Here is an 18242-nt window from a genome sequence, read left to right as displayed (position 1 = left end):
TTTAGGAGCCCTTGTGGCACAGTGATTAAGAGCTCAGCTGCCAACTGAAAGGGTGGCAGTTCGAATTCACCAGCTGCTCCTTGGAAACCCTATGAATTTCTACTCTGTCTACTCTGTCCTTATACGGTTGCTATGAGTCAGAATTGACTTGATGGCAACGAGTTTGGTTTTTTGGAGGGGCTTATGCATCATTTTTATTTTTAAAGAGTGGACAAATGCAACAGACTCTATGAATCTTTATTTAATCACTCCAGCTCAAAAATGGTAGCTCTCATCTTTGGACTTCTACTTTCTCTAGTCTTTTCTGAAAATATTTTATGCTGACTTTTACTACTATTTTATGAGGTCTGAGATTATAAATGCCTTGAAGGCCAAGAGCGGCCTTATTAAGCTCACTGAATATAGGAACCCTATGTAAAATACCCCTTTGAATAAACAGAGACCAATATTTTTTCCTTTTCTCTGTGGTTCCCTAGGGCGCCATACTCAGTGTGTATATATACAAATACGACAGTCAAGAAACATTTGTAGACAGTGTAAACTTTCAGGATAAAAATGATTGAAAAACACTTGTTTATTAAAGTTGTTTCCTAAATTGTATAATTGATACTTTCAAAACGAAATTAGATGCAACATTTTTATGGAAAAAGCTCAAGAAATTGATGATGATATTCTTCTATAAATTAGTAAAACAGAGGGATCCAATGGAGCCCGAGAGGACTGATTATCTGTTCTAATTGTTGCATATTTACCCACAAGCCTGAATTTAGACATAAAAAACAGGGCTTTTTGTTTTTGTTTTTTTAAATGTAAATACACATTAGAGTTTGGTATTGCTAATAATCTGTTTCTAAGAAGATACTTTTGTCATTTAATATAATTTAAATTTACATTAAATTCTTTAATCCTGCCTGTTTGTTTTCTTTGTTTTCTCCCTGTTTTGTAGAAATGAGGGCAGTAGGAAAGAGGATCAAACTCCTAGAAGACGTTCCCATTCTCCCACTCCTAGGCGTTCTAGGAGATCAAGTTCAAGTCACAGGTTCCATCGATCTCGAAGCCCAATACGTTACATATATAGACCGAGAAGTCGAAGTCCAAGAATTTGCCATCGTTTCTTTCCTAGATACAGATCCAGGTCCAGATCCCCTAATCCAGCATACCGAGTTAGAGTTCCATTTAGCCCAGAGTATTATCGATCACTTCGCCCTGAAAGGACATCAAGGAGATCATCAGGTATACTGATGGCCATGAAATAATAAATCTACTTCTTTTGACCAAATTTTTTGTTTTGTTTTGTTTTTTTTATTTGCATTTTCTTATTTCTGTATTTCCAGTATATTTGAAATGATGACTTAGGTACTACTGCCAATATTTAACAAAAGTTCACATTTTGAGTTATTTGTTTCAGCTCTTTAGAAGGTTCTTAAGATATGAAATGGTCTGTATTTTTAAATTTTAGAACTGCTTTATGATATTTGACCCACACCTCAACCTAGTTATTCTTCTTTCCTCCAGAAGCTGTAGGAACAAATGTGGCAGAGTAGTACACCTGTTCATCCAGTATCAAATTCAGAAATAAAGGATATACAAACATCTTAGCTTGGCTAAATTGATTAGAGATTTATCTTCCATAAATTTATTGAAAACTTTTTTGAAATTATTTATATTTTCAACCTGTTTCTTAATAATCAGCTTAGTGACCTTTGTAGAAATAGGCCATAGATATTAAAGTACACCTGTACAATGAAAGAGATCAATTGTTAGCATTTAGGAAATAACTGTGAATAGATCTCTTATTGTATTCAATGTATTCTAAAAGATGGAACGTATATATAGTTACATTAACATGTATAAGGCAGTAGTTCTTGAAGTGTGGTCCAGGAACCCCTAGAGTATTCCCGATATCTTCTCAGGGGTCCCTTGAGGTCCTCTCTTTCCCAACTACTATCTGTGTGAGGCGGATGTTCTGTATATACTTCAGTCAAAACAATGTATCCAGCAGATTGACTACAGAAGCAGACATGAGAATCTGGGTGTTTTCAGTGCAATATAAATATTTTTGCAAAACTGTACAGTGGTGCTACTCTTCACATTAGTTTTGGGGTTTTTTTAAATACAATTATTTTTCATAAAATGTGTTATATATAGGAAACCCTGGTGGCATAGTGGTTAAGTGCTCTGGCTGCTAACCAAAGGGTTGGCAGTTCGAATCTGCCAGATGCTCCTTGGAAACGCTATGGGGCAGTTCTACTCTGTCCTGTAGGGTCACTATGAGTGGGAATCAACTTGATCACACTGGGTTTGGTTTGGTTTTTTGGATGTTATACATGTTAACATGAGTTTTTTACATTAATGAATTAGTATTCGTAAAATTGTATTTTAATTTCTAATATGATAAATATAACATAAACAGAAGCTCTTTGGGATCCTCAGTTTTTAACAGTATAAAAGGATCCTGAAACAAAAATGTAAGGGAAGTTCCCTGAATATAGGAACCCCACATAAAATAGCTTTTCGAGTAAACAAAGACTATTAATTTTTTCCTGTGTGTATGATTCCTGTTTAGCTTAAGAATGACTCTTCGTGATAAATATTTGAGCATCCTGAGGAATTATTATTTATTTTATAATTTCCTGAGATGATTCCTACCTTAAGTTCTTTTCAACTGAAATTTTATTTATATTCTTTTTACTAGATAGGAAAAAAGCCTCAGAAGATACAGTACAACGATCAAGACATGGATCAGAATCAAGTAAAAAGAAGCATGCTGAAGCAGTTGATAAAGGACATTCACCAGCACAAAAGCCTAAAACTAGCAGTGGGTCAAAATCATCAGTTAAATCTATGAGCTCTACAAAGAGTGATTCAAATACTCGTTATAAGTCAAAGAATCCTGAAGATGGTAGCTTACCAGAATGTAAACAGGTGTCTGATAAAGGTGTTTCTGTTCAGCGTAAGGTTAGTAATTGATCGTTTGTTAGCACAAGTATGCATACATTTGTTATTATGGCAAATAGAAAACAAAGATGACTGAATTTTATTTCCAGTAAGTTTGAAATGGTGACTTGTTAAATTATGTTGATACAGAATATTTGTAATATTAAAAAGTATTCAGGTATTTAGGTACAAGTTCTCAGTATTTATATACATTAAAGACTTTCAGCTACTATTCCCTGCCCACAAAGAGCTTATATTCAGAAGGATAAACTCAATATAATCAATCTGCAGTTATAGAATTTTGAAGGGAATTGAGAAGAAATTGAATATGGGGAAAAGTTTAAGGATGCTAAATTTGTCTGATAATATATAAAGATGGTTTCCTTTTATTTCAAAACTTCTGGGTGGTTTCAGTAGAACGTTTAAAGTTTTTAGTCAATTTTTAACATAGGTGGTTTAATGATTGGCAGTTTAAAACCATCCGGCAGTGCTGCAAAAGAAAGGCCTGCCAGACTGCTTCCGTAAAGATTACAGACAAAATCCTACAGAGCAGTTTTACTCTGTAACGCTTCGGGTTGCCATGAGTCGGAGGCTGACTGAATAGCAGCTAAAAACAACATATATTAATATAAAAATATTATACTTATCTAGGATATCATTTTCAGTTATTAAAATACAAGGCAAATAAAGCTATAATTTTTGGCTTCGTTACTTCATGGGCCATACAAGTTCATTAAATACTCTTTAATAGCTCTGTTCCGTAGGTCTTGATCATTACAAAATGCTTAGTGACAGAAAGGGGTCTACAAGAGCATCTTTGACTAGTTAACCTATGAACTTTTTACCACTGTTGGGTGTGAATGGTGTAACATCAACACGTATGTCTTTTTACTTTTATTTAAAATTTTTTCTAAAGTGGTGCAAAAATACTTAGGCAACACCCTTTAAAGGACTAAGATTACTGGTAAAAGAAATTATATTGGGAATTATTGCCGTTATTATCATTGTACTCAGTGACTTAGTTTATTTTTAATTTCTTCTCCTGCAAACATAGCTGCGGAAAGACCAGTCTTTGAATTATGGTTCAGTTCTTGTTGTATCTGAGTTACCAGAGGATGGCTGTACTGAAGAAGATATTAGAAAAGTATTTCAACCATTTGGAAAAGTTAGTGATGTACTGATTGTTCCCTATAGAAAGGAGGTGAGTCAGTAGATCTATTCTAAAAATGCATAGAGTCATTACTTAAGTGATTATTTAAAGACAGATGTTGGAGCTCTTAGCCGCTTTATCACATAAAATTGTTCATTGAGAGTTACATAAACTTTTGGATTTGAATGTACAGAAGTTCTAAAATACTATTTTTTATGTATTTTAGAACAAAGATTGGCGTACTTTTTCTGTAAAGGGCCAGATAGTAAATATTCAGGCTTTACCGGTGGACCATATGGTTGCAACTACTCAAATCTGCCATTGTAGTGTGAAAGTAGCCATAGATGATATATGTAAAGGAATGAGGATGGCTATGTTCCAGTGAAACTTTATTTACAAAAACAAGTGGCAAGCCATAGTTTGCCAACCCTTGTTTTAGAATACCAGTTAAGTTGTACTACAACAAATAATTTCATTTGTGCAGTAAGGATTTATTTGCTTATGTGTTGTTTTCCTGTAACTTACCTGATAAAGTTAATCAAAACTATGAACAACTCTGAGCTAAGCAAAACATAAATTTGTGAGATAAGGGAACATGGTGATAATTTCTTCTTTATTGCAGGAAGCCTTAAAAATTTTGGACTTTAAGCAAGGTAGACTAGATCCTGTCTTCCTTTTGTTGTTTCATGAGCTCTGTCTTCCCATTTCCTCTTGTTCCAAGAGCCTGCCATGGAACATTGTGTCCCTCTTCTTAACCTAGGTAGTGGTATAGAAATTCTGAAAGTAGACAAGGTTAAATGTCCATTTTGTATGTGATAACATCTTAAAGATTAAAATATACTTTTAACAAAGCAAAAAGAAAGGACTTGAGGTGATTTCACAGCCTGTATTCCACAAGGAAGTGTTAAGTCCATTAAAAAATTCGTGGAGTTCTTTGTTTTTTTTTTTTTTTTTTTTTTTTTTTTTTTTTTTTTTTTTTATAATAACTTTTATTAAGCTTCAAGTGAACGTTTACAAATCCAATCAGTCTGTCACATATAAGTTTACATACATCTCACTCCCTACTCCCACTTACTCTCCCCGTCTTGAGTCAGCCCTTTCAGTCTCTCCTTTCTTGACAATTTTGCCGGCTTCCCTCTCTCTCTATCCTCCCATCCCCCCTCCAGACAAGAGTTGCCAACACAATCTCAAGTGTACACCTGATATAATTAGCTCACTCTTCATCAGCGTCTCTCTCCCACCCGCTGACCAGTCCCTTTCATGTCTGATGAGTTGTCTTCAGGGATGGTTCCTGTCCTGTGTCAACAGGAGGTCTGGAGAGCATGACCGCCGGGATTCCTCCAGTCTCAGTCAGACCATTAAGTTTGGTCTTCTTATGAGAATTTGGGGTCTGCATCCCACTGCTCTCCTGCTCCCTCAGGGGTCCTCTGCTGAGCTCCCTGTCAGGGCAGTCATCGATTGTGGCCGGGCACCAACTAGTTCTTCTGCTCTCAGGATGATGTAGGTCTCTGGTTCATGTGGCCCTTTCTGTCTCTTGGGCTCTTAGTTGTCATGTGGACTTGGTGTTCTTCATTTTCCTTTGCTCCAGGTGGGTTGAGACCAATTGCTGCATCTTAGATGGCTGCTTGTTAGCATTTAAGACCCCAGACGCCACATTTCAAAGTGGGATGCAGAATGATTTCATAATAGAATTATTTTGCCAATTGACTTAGAAGTCCCCGCAAACCATGTTCCCCAGACCCCCGCGCTTGCTCCGCTGACCTTTGAAGCATTCATTTTATCCCGGAAACTTCTTTGCTTTTGGTCCAGTCCAATTGAGCTGACCTTCCATGTATTGAGTGTTGTCTTTCCCTTCACCTAAAGCAGTTCTTATCTACTGATTAATCAATAAAAAACCCTCTCCCACCCTCCCTCCCTCCCCCCCTCGTAACCACAAAAGTATGTGTTCTTCTCAGGTTTACTATTTCTCAAGATCTTATAATAGTGGTCTTATACAGTATTTGTCCTTTTGCCTCTGACTCATTTCGCTCAGCATAATGCCTTCCAGGTTCCTCCATGTTATGAAATGTTTCAGAGATTCGTCACTGTTCTTTATCGATGCGTAGTATTCCATTGTGTGAATATACCACAATTTATTTACCCATTCATCCGTTGATGGACACCTTGGTTGCTTCCAACTTTTTGCTATTGTAAACAGAGCTGCAATAAACATGGGTGTGCATATATCTGTTTGTATGAAGGCTCTTGTATCTCTAGGGTATATTCCGAGGAGTGGGATTTCTGGGTTGTATGGTAGTTCTATTTCTAACTGTTTAAGATAACGCCAGATAGATTTCCAAAGTGGTTGTACCATTTTACATTCCCACCAGCAGTGTATGAGAGTTCCAATCTCTCCGCAGCCTCTCCAACATTTATTATTTTGTGTTTTTTGGATTAATGCCAGCCTTGCTGGTGTGAGATGGAATCTCATCGTAGTTTTAATTTGCATTTCTCTAATGGCTAATGATCGAGAGCATTTTCTCATGTATCTGTTGGCTGCCTGAATATCTTCTTTAGAGAAATGTGTGTTCATATCCTTTGCCCACTTCTTGATTGGGTTGTTTGTCTTTTTGTGGTTGAGTTTTGACAGAATCATGTAGATTTTAGAGATCAGGCGCTGGTCGGAGATGTCATAGCTGAAAATTCTTTCCCAATCTGTAGGTGGTCTTTTTACTCTTTTGGTGAAGTCTTTAGATGAGCATAGGTGTTTGATTTTTAGGAGCTCCCAGTTATCGGGTTTCTCTTCATCATTTTTGGTAATGTTTTGTATTCTGTTTATACCTTGTATTAGGGCTCCTAGGGTTGTCCCAATTTTTTCTTCCATGATCTTTATCGTTTTAGTCTTTATGTTTAGGTCTTTGATCCACTTGGAGTTAGTTTTTGTGCATGGTGTGAGGTATGGGTCCTGTTTCATTTTTTTACAAATGGATATCCAGTTATGCCAGCACCATTTGTTAAAAAGGCTGTCTTTTCCCCAGTTAATTGACACTGGTCCTTTGTCAAATATCAGCTGCTCATACGTGGATGGATCTATGTCTGGGTTCTCAATTCTGTTCCATTGGTCTGTGTGTCTGTTGTTGTACCAGTACCAGGCTGTTTTGACTACTGTGGCTGTATAATAGGTTCTGAAGTCAGGTAAGGTGAGGCCTCCCACTTTCTTCTTCTTTTTCAGTAGTGCTTTGCTTATCCGGGGCTTTTTTCCCTTCCATATGAAATTGGTGATTTGTTTCTCTATCCCCTTAAAATATGACATTGGAATTTGGATCGGAAGTGCGTTAAATGTATAGATGGCTTTTGGTAGTATAGACATTTTTACTATGTTAAGTCTTCCTATCCATGAGCAAGGTATGTTTTTCCACTTAAGTATGTCCTTTTGAATTTCTTGTAGTAGAGCTTTGTAGTTTTCTTTGTATAGGTCTTTTACATCCTTGGTAAGATTTATTCCTAAGTATCTTATCTTCTTGGGGGCTACCGTGAATGGTATTGATTTGGTTATTTCCTCTTCGGTGTTCTTTTTGTTGATGTAGAGGAATCCAAGTGATTTTTGTATGTTTATTTTATAACCTGAGACTCTGCCAAACTCTTCTATTAGTTTCAGTAGTTTTCTGGAGGATTCCTTAGGGTTTTCTGTGTATATAATCATGTCATCTGCAAATAGTGATAACTTTACTTCTTCCTTGCCAATCCGGATACCTTTTATTTCTTTGTCTAGCCTGATTGCCCTGGCTAAGACTTCCAACACGATGTTGAATAAGAGCGGTGATAAAGGGCATCCTTGTCTGGTTCCCGTTCTCAAGGGAAATGCTTTCAGGTTCTCTCCATTTAGAGTGATATTGGCTGTTGGCTTTGTATAGATGCCCTTTATTATGTTGAGGAATTTTCCTTCAATTCCTATTTTGGTAAGAGTTTTTATCATAAATGGGTGTTGGACTTTGTCAAATGCCTTTTCTGCATCAATTGATAAGATCATGTGGTTTTTGTCTTTTGTTTTATTTATGTGATGGATTACATTAATGGTTTTTCTGATATTAAACCAGCCTTGCATACCTGGTATAAATCCCACTTGATCATGGTGAATTATTTTTTTGATGTGTTGTTGGATTCTATTGGCTAGAATTTTGTTGAGGATTTTTGCATCAATGTTCATGAGGGATATAGGTCTATAATTTTCTTTTTTTGTAATGTCTTTACCTGGTTTTGGTATCAGGGAGATGGTGGCTTCATAGAATGAGTTGGGTAGTATTCCATCATTTTCTATGCTTTGGAATACCTTTAGTAGTAGTGGTGTTAACTCTTCTCTGAAAATTTGGTAGAACTCTGCAGTGAAGCCGTCCGGGCCAGGACTTTTTTTTGTTGGGAGTTTTTTGATTACCGTTTCAATCTCTTTTTTTGTTATGGGTCTATTTAGTTGTTCTGCTTCTGAATGTGTTAGTTTAGGTAGGTAGTGTTTTTCAAGGAATTCATCCATTTCTTCTAGGTTTTCAAATTTGTTAGAGTACAATTTTTCATAATAATCTGAAATGATTCTTTTAATTTCATTTGGTTCTGTTGTGATGTGGTCCTTCTCATTTCTTATTCGGGTTATTTGTTTCCTTTCCTGTATTTCTTTAGTCAGTCTAGCCAATGGTTTATCAATTTTGTTAATTTTTTCAAAGAACCAGCTTTTGGCTTTGTTAATTCTTTCAATTGTTTTTCTGTTCTCTAATTCATTTAGTTCAGCTCTAATTTTTATTATTTGTTTTCTTCTGGTGCCTGATGGATTCTTTTGTTGCTCACTTTCTATTTGTTCAAGTTGTAGGGACAGTTCTCTGATTTTGGCTCTTTCTTCTTTTTGTATGTGTGCATTTATTGATATAAATTGACCTCTGAGCACTGCTTTTGCTGTGTCCCAGAGGTTTTGATAGGAAGTATTTTCATTCTCGTTGCTGTCTATGAATTTCCTTATTCCCTCCTTGATGTCTTCTATAACCCAGTCTTTTTTCAGGAGGGTATTGTTCATTTTCCAAGTATTTGATTTCTTTTCCCTCGTTCTTCTGTTATTGATCTCTAGTTTTATTGCCTTGTGGTCTGAGAAGATGCTTTGTAATATTTCGATGTTTTGGACTCTGCAAAGGTTTGTTTTATGACCTAATATGTGGTCTATTCTAGAGAATGTTCCATGTGCGCTAGAAAAAAAAGTATATTTTGCAGCAGTTGGGTGGAGAGTTCTGTATAAGTCAATGAGGTCAAGTTGGTTGATTGTTGTAATTAGATCTTCCGTGTCTCTGTTGAGCTTCTTACTGGATGTCCTGTCCTTCTCCGAAAGGGGTGTGTTGAAGTCTCCTACTATAATTGTGGAGGTATCTATCTCGCTTTTCAGTTCTGTTAAAATTTGATTTATATATCTTGCAGCCCTGTCATTGGGTGCGTAAATATTTAATATGGTTATGTCTTCCTGATCAATTGTCCCTTTTATCATTATATAGTGTCCTTCTTTATCCTTTGTGGTGGATTTAAGTCTAAAGTCTATTTTGTCAGAAATTAATATTGCTACTCCTCTTCTTTTTTGCTTATTGTTTGCTTGATATACTTTTTTCCATCCTTTGAGTTTTAGTTTGTTTGTGTCTCTAAGTCTAAGGTGTGTCTCTTGTAGGCAGCATATAGATGGATCGTGTTTCTTTATCCAGTCTGTGACTCTCTGTCTCTTTATTGGTGCATTTAGTCCATTTACATTCAGGGTAATTATAGATAAATAAGTTTTTAGTGCTGTCATTTTGATGCCTTTTTATGTGTGTTGTTGACAATTTCATTTTTCCACATACTTTTTTGTGCTGAGGCGTTTTTCTTAGTAAATTGTGAGATCCTCACTTTCATAGTGTTTGACTTTATGTTAGTTGAGTCGTTACGTTTTTCTTGGTTTTTGTCTTGAGTTATAGAGTTGTTATACCTTTTTGTGGTTACCTCATTATATACCCCTATTTTTCTAAGTAAAAACCTAACTTGTATTGTTCTATATCGCCTTGTATCACTCTCCATATGGCAGTTCAATGCCTCCTGTATTTAGTCCCTCTTTTTGATTATTGTGATCTTTTACCTATTGACTTCCATGATTCCCTGTTATGTGTATTTTTTTTTAATTAATCTTAATTTGTTTGTTTTTGTGATTTCCCTATTTGAGTTGATATCAGGACGTTCTGTTTTGTGACCTTGTGTTATGCTGATATCTGATATTATTGGTTCCCTGACCAAACAATATCCTTTAGTATTTCTTGTAGCTTTGGTTTGGTTTTTGCAAATTCTCTAAACTTGTGTTTGTCTGTAAATATCTTAATTTCGCCTTCATATTTCAGAGAGAGTTTTGCTGGATATATGATCCTTGGTTGGCAGTTCTTCTCCTTCAGTGTTCTGTATATGTCGTCCCATTCCCTTCTTGCCTGCATGGTTTCTGCTGAGTAGTCAGAACATATTCTTATTGATTCTCCCTTGAAGGAAACCTTTCTTTTCTCCCTGGCTGCTTTTAAAATTTTCTGTTTATCTTTGGTTTTGGTGAGTTTGATGATAATATGTCTTGGTGTTTTTCTTTTTGGATCAATCTTAAATGGGGTTCGATGAGCATCTTGGATAGATATCCTTTCGTCTTTCATGATGTCAGGGAAGTTTTCTGTCAGAAGTTCTTCAACTATTTTCTCTGTGTTTTCTGTCCCCCCTCCCTGTTCTGGGACTCCAATCACCCGCAGGTTATCCTTCTTGATAGAGTCCCACATAATTCTTAGGGTTTCTTCATTTTTTTTAATTCTTTTATCTGATTTTTTTTCAGCTATGTTGGTGTTGATTCCCTGGTCCTCCAGATGTCCCAGTCTGCATTCTAATTGCTCGAGTCTGCTCCTCTGACTTCCTAGTGTGTTGTCTAATTCTGTAATTTTATTGTTAATCTTTTGGATTTCTACATGTTGTCTCTCTATGGATTCTTGCAACTTATTAATTTTTCCAGTATGTTCTTGAATAATCTTTTTGAGTTCTTCAACAGTTTTATCAGTGTGTTCCTTGGCTTTTTCTGCAGATATCCTAATTTCATTTGTGATATCATTAAGCATTCTGTAAATTAGTTTTTTATATTCTGTATCTGATAATTCCAAAATTGTATCTTCATTTGGGAAAGATTTTGATTCTTTTGTTTGGGGAGTTGGAGAAGCTGTCACGGTCTGCTTCTTTAAGTGGTTTGATATGGATTGTTGTCTCCGAGCCATCACTGGGAAACTAGTTTTTCCAGAAAATCCGCTAAAAAAAAACTGCAGTCAGATCCCTATCAGAGTTCTCCCTCTGGCTCAGGCTATTCAGATGTTAATGAAGCCTCCTGGGGAGGGTGGGGGAGGGAACAGAGAGATAGGAGAGTAGCACCTCAGAATATAGCCAGAGTTGCTTGTCTTGCTTGGAATGACTATTATATCTGAGATTCCCGCGGGCGCGTCGCCTATGTGTGCTGTCTGTGTGGAGATTGCCCCCGGGGGGTCTGGCCCGCTGGAGTCACGGTCAGATCCTCCGCTTCCAGCCCCACGCCCAGCGTCAAGGCTCCCCTACTGGGACGGTGCACTCTCGACTCCAAAATCAGTCGCTGCCTCCCGGGGACTTCTCGTCCCTCCAGCCGCGTGGCCGTGCCGCCCCCGTGAACCAGGTGGGCCCCCTCCCGGGGTTAGTTCAGATGGGTGGAGTAGCTCCCCGTGCTTGTGCCGCGACCGAGTGTCCCGGCTGGAACGCTGTTCTCCCCGCTCCAATACCAGTCGCTGCCTCCCGGGGACTTCTCCTACCGGCTGCGTCCCACGCCGCCCGCGCGACCCGGATGGTCACCTTCCCGGGGTTAGTTCAGGGGGTGGAGCAACTCTCCGTGTTTATGGCGTACCTGCGTGCAGTCCAAATCCCTGTGGGACGGTTCCCCGGCTCGGATGCTGCTCTTTCTGCTCCAAGATCAGTCACTGCCTCCCGGGGACTTCTCCTAACGGCTGCGTCCCACGCCGCCCGTGGAACCGGCTAGTCCCCCTCCCGGGGTTAGTTCAGGGGGGTGGAGCAGGTCTCTGTGCTTGTGCCGTACCTGACTGGTATGCTGGCTCCAGGCTCTGGAAACAATCGCTGCTTCCCCGTATTAGTTCGTTCTCCGTCTCTAAATCTGTGTTTGTTGTTCAGGGTTCGTAGATTGTTATGTATGTGATCGATTCACTTGTTTTTCCGTGTCTTTGTTGTAAGAGGGATCCGAGGTAGCGTCTGCCTAGTCCGCCATCTTGGCTCCGGAGTTCTTTGTTTTTATAAAATGCATAGAAATTTAAAGTAGATGTTGGAGTAAAAAGGGAATAAATTTGCTTTTTAGGCTTACTTGAAAATGGAATTTAAAGAGGCAATTACTGCAGTCATGAAGTATGCTGAAACAATGCCTCTTCTGATAAAAGGAAAAAGTGTGAAAGTATGTGTTCCAGGAAAGAAAAAATCACAGGTAAACTAGATTTAGATATAGATGATTCATTGTTATTAATGATGAGTTTAACTTCTGTTAAGTATAAAAAACCTGTTGCCATCGAGTCGATTCTGGCTCATAGCGACCATATAGGACAGAGTAGAACTGCCCCATAGAATTTTCAGGGAGGGCCTGGTGAATGAATTCGAACTGATGTTCTTCTAGTTAGTGTCCATAACTCTTAACCACTGTACCACCAAGGGTTTCTGTTCTTAAGTATAGTACAGAGAAGTATCCAAAACATAAATATGTATCACTCAACAGATCATATGTATAAATTCAAACACACTGAAATTAAAACAAACACACATTATTCAATGTTAATGGCAAGCAATAGACTTGGAGAATATATTTATCATATACCCATTGCTGTTGAGTCAATTCCAACTCATATGACCCTATAGGACAGAGTAGAACTGCCCCACAGAGTTTCCACAGCTGTAAATCTGTGGAAGTAGACTGTGACATAGTTCTCCCTCAAAGTGGTTAGCAGCGGAGCACTTAACCACTGTGCCACCAAGGCTCCTTACTTATATAATATAAAATTAGCAAACATCCGTGAAACTGCTTTCTAGGTCACAAAATAGAACATTGATAACATCCTAGAAGCCCCCTGCATGGTTATTCCCGATCTTTATACCCTCTCTTCTCTCCATATGTAACCACTAATTTGATTTCTAACGCCATAGTTATATAATCACATAGTGTATATATAGTATATATCCTTTTGCGCCTTTGCTTCCTTAGAGGTGCCATGTTTATGAGTTTCGTCTTTCTAGATAATCTTCTATATTTTAGCTTATGTGTCAATAATAATACCTATAGGATTGTTTTGTTGGTGTTAATTGCAATCCAGCCACCTCTGACTCATGACTTACGTTTAAGAATGAAGCATTGCCCAGTCCTTTGCCATCTCCGTGCTCTTTGATGTGTTTGAGGCCATTGTTCAGGTTATTGATTAAAATTGATAAAATGCTCCAGTAATTTTTGCTTGCATATGTGTATTCTTTTAACTTTGTATTTTTATTTCCATGTTTTTTTATTTTTACTTTTCCAGTCAGTACTTTGATTTGGAGAGCTAACCATGTTAGTACACACAAGTTTTCCTCACTCTTTTTAACTTCTGTGTGGTATTACTTTGTATGAAGTGCCACAGTTTATTTTACCAGTTTCTTACTGATAGACATGTAGATTATTTATAGATAACACCAGATTGCTCTCTAAGTAGCTGTAATAATTTACATTCTGGCAGTTTATGAGGATATATCACCAACATCTTAATATTTTTAGTCTTAAAAATCCAGTATGTAAAAAATACCATCTAGTTTTAATTTGTATTTTCTTGATTTTTGGTGAACTCCAGCATAACTCATTCCTGTTATTAAGTGAGATGTCTTTATTGCTTCCCATTTTTTTTATTGGATTATTCGTTCTTAAAAAAATTGATTTGTAGGTATTCGTTATTTTAGATACTAATTTTTTGTTATATATGAGAAGTGACCTTTTTCAGAAGCGGATCGCCAGGCCTGTCTCTTGAGGTGTCTCTGGGTAGGTTCAAACCACCAACCTTTCAGCTAGTAGCCCAACGCTGAATTGTTTGTGCCACCCAGGGCCTCCTTGAAAACCCTGTGGAGCAGTTCTGGTCTGCACACGTGAGGTCACTATGAGTCAGGATCGACTCTACGGCAACTAACGACATTTAAGAAGTGTAATCCTCTAGTCTCTTGCTTGTCATTTCCTGCTGTTTGCAGTGATATATGTGTGTGTGTATATATATATACAGGAAGTTTTTAATTTCAGTGTACTCAAATATTTGGTGTTTTCCTCTTAAGCCTTTTGCTTTTGTTTGTTCACTTAACGTATCTTTCCCAAAACATTACAATCAAAATGAGGAACTTAGGAAATGGAGAAATTATGATATAAGCTGAGTGACAGTGAAAGTGAAACCATTTACACATAGAGTAAAATCTAAATCATATTTTTATAAAATAATGTAAATTGCAGAGTATATCACTGAAAATTAAAAAAAAATTTTTTTTTGGTCTAAAATAACATTATCAAAAACTAAAATGTATCCAAGAGACAAGGGTTAAGCTTTTAACTTACACAGAGGGAATCAATAATTTCATATTTCTTTAACAATTTAAGGTAACCACCTAGTAGAATAAAAACAGGAGGACAGGTATCTTATCATGGGGGGGGGGAGGTAGGTGATTTGGATAAAATCCCATATATTGTCCAGGAAAAAAAAAAGGGCAAAGACACTCTAAAAGGACAGGGAATGCTAAAATAAGATGAAAATAATTATGAAATTCAGATGAATTCAGCTAGTATTTATTGAACATCTACTATTTGCCGAATAGTACTTTAGGCCCTGGGAATAGATTAGTAAATAAAACCAGAAGACCGTGCACTCACAGAGTTTATTTTCAAAGCCTGGGAGAGAAAAAAACACAAGCAAATAAATATGTATGTGTATGTGTGCGTAGGCACACACATACATGTTAGTTGGCAGCAAGTGGTGTGGAGAAAGACATTAAGAAAGGGCAGTAGAAGTGCTCTTACTGGAAATGAGAAACTATAACTTCCAATAACATAGTTGGAGAAGGTCTCATCGACAAGGTGATTTTGAGCAAAGACCTTGAAGGGTGTGAGGAAGCAAGCCACATGCCCTGGGTCACTAGCTATCCAGACAGAAGGAACAGCAACTCCAAAAGACTTTGAGATGTAAAGATACTCAGAGTACAGGAAGAAGGGTATAGTGGTTAAGGGTGGGTGGGGCATATGGTGTAAACTCTTACAGGCCATTTTAAGTATTGGCTTTTTCTCTGAGAGTGATGGAGGTTTTCCAGTTTAGGAGTGGCAAGACTAATCCGGCTTTCATTGAAAATAGATTGGGGGTGGGTTAAATGACAAGAAGCAAGAAAGGACAATTAGGAGGCTACTGTAGTAATCAAAGCAAAAGATGATAGTCATGGGCCAGGGTGTTAGCAGTTATACATCTGAAATGACGTAGATGTGTTAGAAATAATATTCTTGAAAGACAGTTAATGATAAAATATGGGTGAGTGGTAAAAGGCAAGTTGTAAAGTTATGCTGAAATTGAGGAAAATAATTTTATTCTATTTCTGTATAAAAAGAGAAAGGTAGTAAGCATCTATACTTTTAGGGTTTTAGAGATTTTAGATATTTTAGTTGGATTCTATGCTTTTCTGTATTTTCTAAATTGCTTTTTATAATTGGGGAGAAGAAACTGAATTTTTTTGTTCAAAATATTCCTTCATAGAGCAAAGAGGTGAAGAAAAAGACTTCAGATTCAAAGAAAACATCTGCATCTACTTTAAAGTAAGTGATTCCATGATTTCATATGTGGAAACGAATATATATATGAAATAGGAGATTTTAATATTTGAAACAGTTTTTAATATATTTTATCACTCTACAGTTTAATGGGCATTGTTCAGATTTAGTCATTTTGAACTTTTAGATTTAAGCATCACATTTTTAGAAGTTCATAGAACTTAGAATTTCTAAGTTTCTGCTGATTTTTTTTCTTCTTTTAAATAGAAAAGATACAGATGCTTCGAAAGCTGTTGAAACTGTGACTTCAACTTCTACTGGTAAGTTGTTGCTTTACTTGTGTGTATAGGAAGTTTTTAGTTTCAGTGAACTCAAATTTTTGGTGTTTTTCTTTTATGCCTTTTGTTTTTCTTGATTATTGGTGAACTCCAGCAACTTTTTGTATAATTATTAGTCATTTTTATTGTTTAAGTGAATTGTCTATATCACTTTCCATTTTTCTGTTGGATTATGAGTATGGGTGTATATATTTTTTAAAATTTTTTATTGTAAACATACATGTAACAGATCATTTGCCTTTTGAACATTCTTCATATGTAAAAATCAGTGACATGAGTTGTTGTGCATATCATGTTGTTCAACCATTATCTGTTTCCAAATTTTCTCATCACCCTTAACAGAAGCTCGGTGTCCCCTAAGCAGTGTGTCTCCAAACTAGCATGTCCCCCTTTTCCCTTCCCTCCCTCCTGCCTGATAACCAGTAATAAACTTTGGTCTCTGTATACTTGTCTGTCTTGGATATTTCATATAAGTGAAATCATACAGTATTTGTCCCTTTGTGACTGACTGACTTCACGCAGTATAATGTTTCCAGGGTTCATTCATGTCGTGGCATGTATTAGGACTGCACTTCTTTTTATGTATGCATGTGCCACATTTATCCATTCATTGGTTGATGGACATTTCGGCTGTTTTTACCTTTTGGCTGTTGTGACTGCTGCTACAGTGAACATTGGTGTACAGGTATCTGTTTGTGTTCCTGCTTTCAGTTCTTTTGGATATATACATACCTAGGACTGGAATGGAAACTCCGGTGGCGTAACAGTCGGCAGTTTGAATCCACCAGGTGGTCCTTGGAAACTCTATGGGGCAGTTCTACTCTGTCCTCTAGGGTTGCGATGAGTCGGAATTGACTCGATGGCACTGGGTTTGGTTTGTGTTTTTTAGGACTGGAATTGTTGGCTCATATGGTAATTCTATGTTTAACTTTTAGAGGAACTGCCAAACACTTTTTCCACTGTGGTTGTACCGTTTTATAGTCCCATCATCAATGGACAAGTGTTCTAATTTCTCCCCAACCTCACCAACACTTGTGTTTTGTCCTTTTAATCAGCCATTTTGATGAGTATGAAGTGATATCTCATTGTGGTTTTGATTTATATCTAATGACTAATGATGTTGAGCATCTTTTCATGTGCTTATTGGTCATTTGGATTTATTCTTTGGTGAAATGTGTGTCAGATGAGTATACTTTGCCAGTTTACTAGAAACTTGCTAAAAGATGATATTAGATTATTTATTGTGTTTTAATGGAAGAGACTTAAATTGCGTTCTTTAGGCACTGGTACTAACCAGTTAATATTTAATACTGTAATTATGGAATCCTTCTGGAGTAAATATAAGGACTAGTGAGATAATGTATGTAAAACATCTGTTACAGTTCCTAGATTTTAATAGCATTTTTTTTTAAGTGTTTAAGTTGTTTACAACACCTCCTTCTAAATGGACTGGCAAAGTATAGAGAATAAAAAGTTGCTGCCAAGACATATACTCTTAAGACTAGTAAGAATAAACAGCTTTATACTAAAAAAAATCAAACCCATTGCCATCAAATTGGTTCCAACTCATCATGACCCTGTAGGACAGAGTAGAACTGTCCCATAGGGTTTCCAAGGAGCGCTTAGAGGATTTGAATTGCTGACATTTTGGTTAGCAGCCATAGCTCTTAACCACTATACCACCACGGTTTCCAAGACAGAAGAGCTAAAATAAACAAAAACTCAGAAAGTTAAGTTGTTAAGTATGTTCTGTTTTAGGAAGGCATGTGTGTAGTGTTTTAGATTTCTATTTAGAATAGGTTAGGAGTTTAAACTGTGACTTGAAAATTGGATTTATAGGGCACCTCATTTCCCCATAATGTTTAGTTGGGTTGTGTACTGAAGTTATTGGAAATTAGTAGAAGTAACTACGCATGACGTCTAGAGGGCAGTAAGTTTTGACTAAGGTTTTAAATTAGATTAGACAATGCATATGAGAAGATTACTTCAGCTGGGA

The 18242-nt window shown here is 36.9% G+C and overlaps 1 protein-coding gene across 2 annotated transcripts in view; it reads left to right on the top strand.

The window, feature by feature from the left end:
- Window positions 1-18242, top strand: part of ZNF638 (zinc finger protein 638) — a 91376-nt gene that overhangs the window by 34906 nt on the left and 38228 nt on the right. For both annotated transcript variants that reach the window (XM_049856339.1, XM_049856338.1), the window contains exons 5-10: window positions 947-1233; window positions 2696-2958; window positions 3992-4138; window positions 12465-12587; window positions 15895-15953; window positions 16176-16228. In XM_049856339.1, the coding sequence (XP_049712296.1) occupies window positions 947-1233; window positions 2696-2958; window positions 3992-4138; window positions 12465-12587; window positions 15895-15953; window positions 16176-16228 (932 nt within the window). The remainder of the gene's footprint in view (window positions 1-946; window positions 1234-2695; window positions 2959-3991; window positions 4139-12464; window positions 12588-15894; window positions 15954-16175; window positions 16229-18242) is intronic.

The sequence above is a fragment of the Elephas maximus genome, chromosome 17 (assembly GCF_024166365.1).
Source record: "Elephas maximus indicus isolate mEleMax1 chromosome 17, mEleMax1 primary haplotype, whole genome shotgun sequence".
Classification (NCBI taxonomy): Eukaryota; Metazoa; Chordata; class Mammalia; order Proboscidea; family Elephantidae; genus Elephas; species Elephas maximus.
The sequence above is the reverse complement of the archived record's forward strand: the minus strand, read 5'-3'. Positions and strand labels throughout refer to the sequence as shown.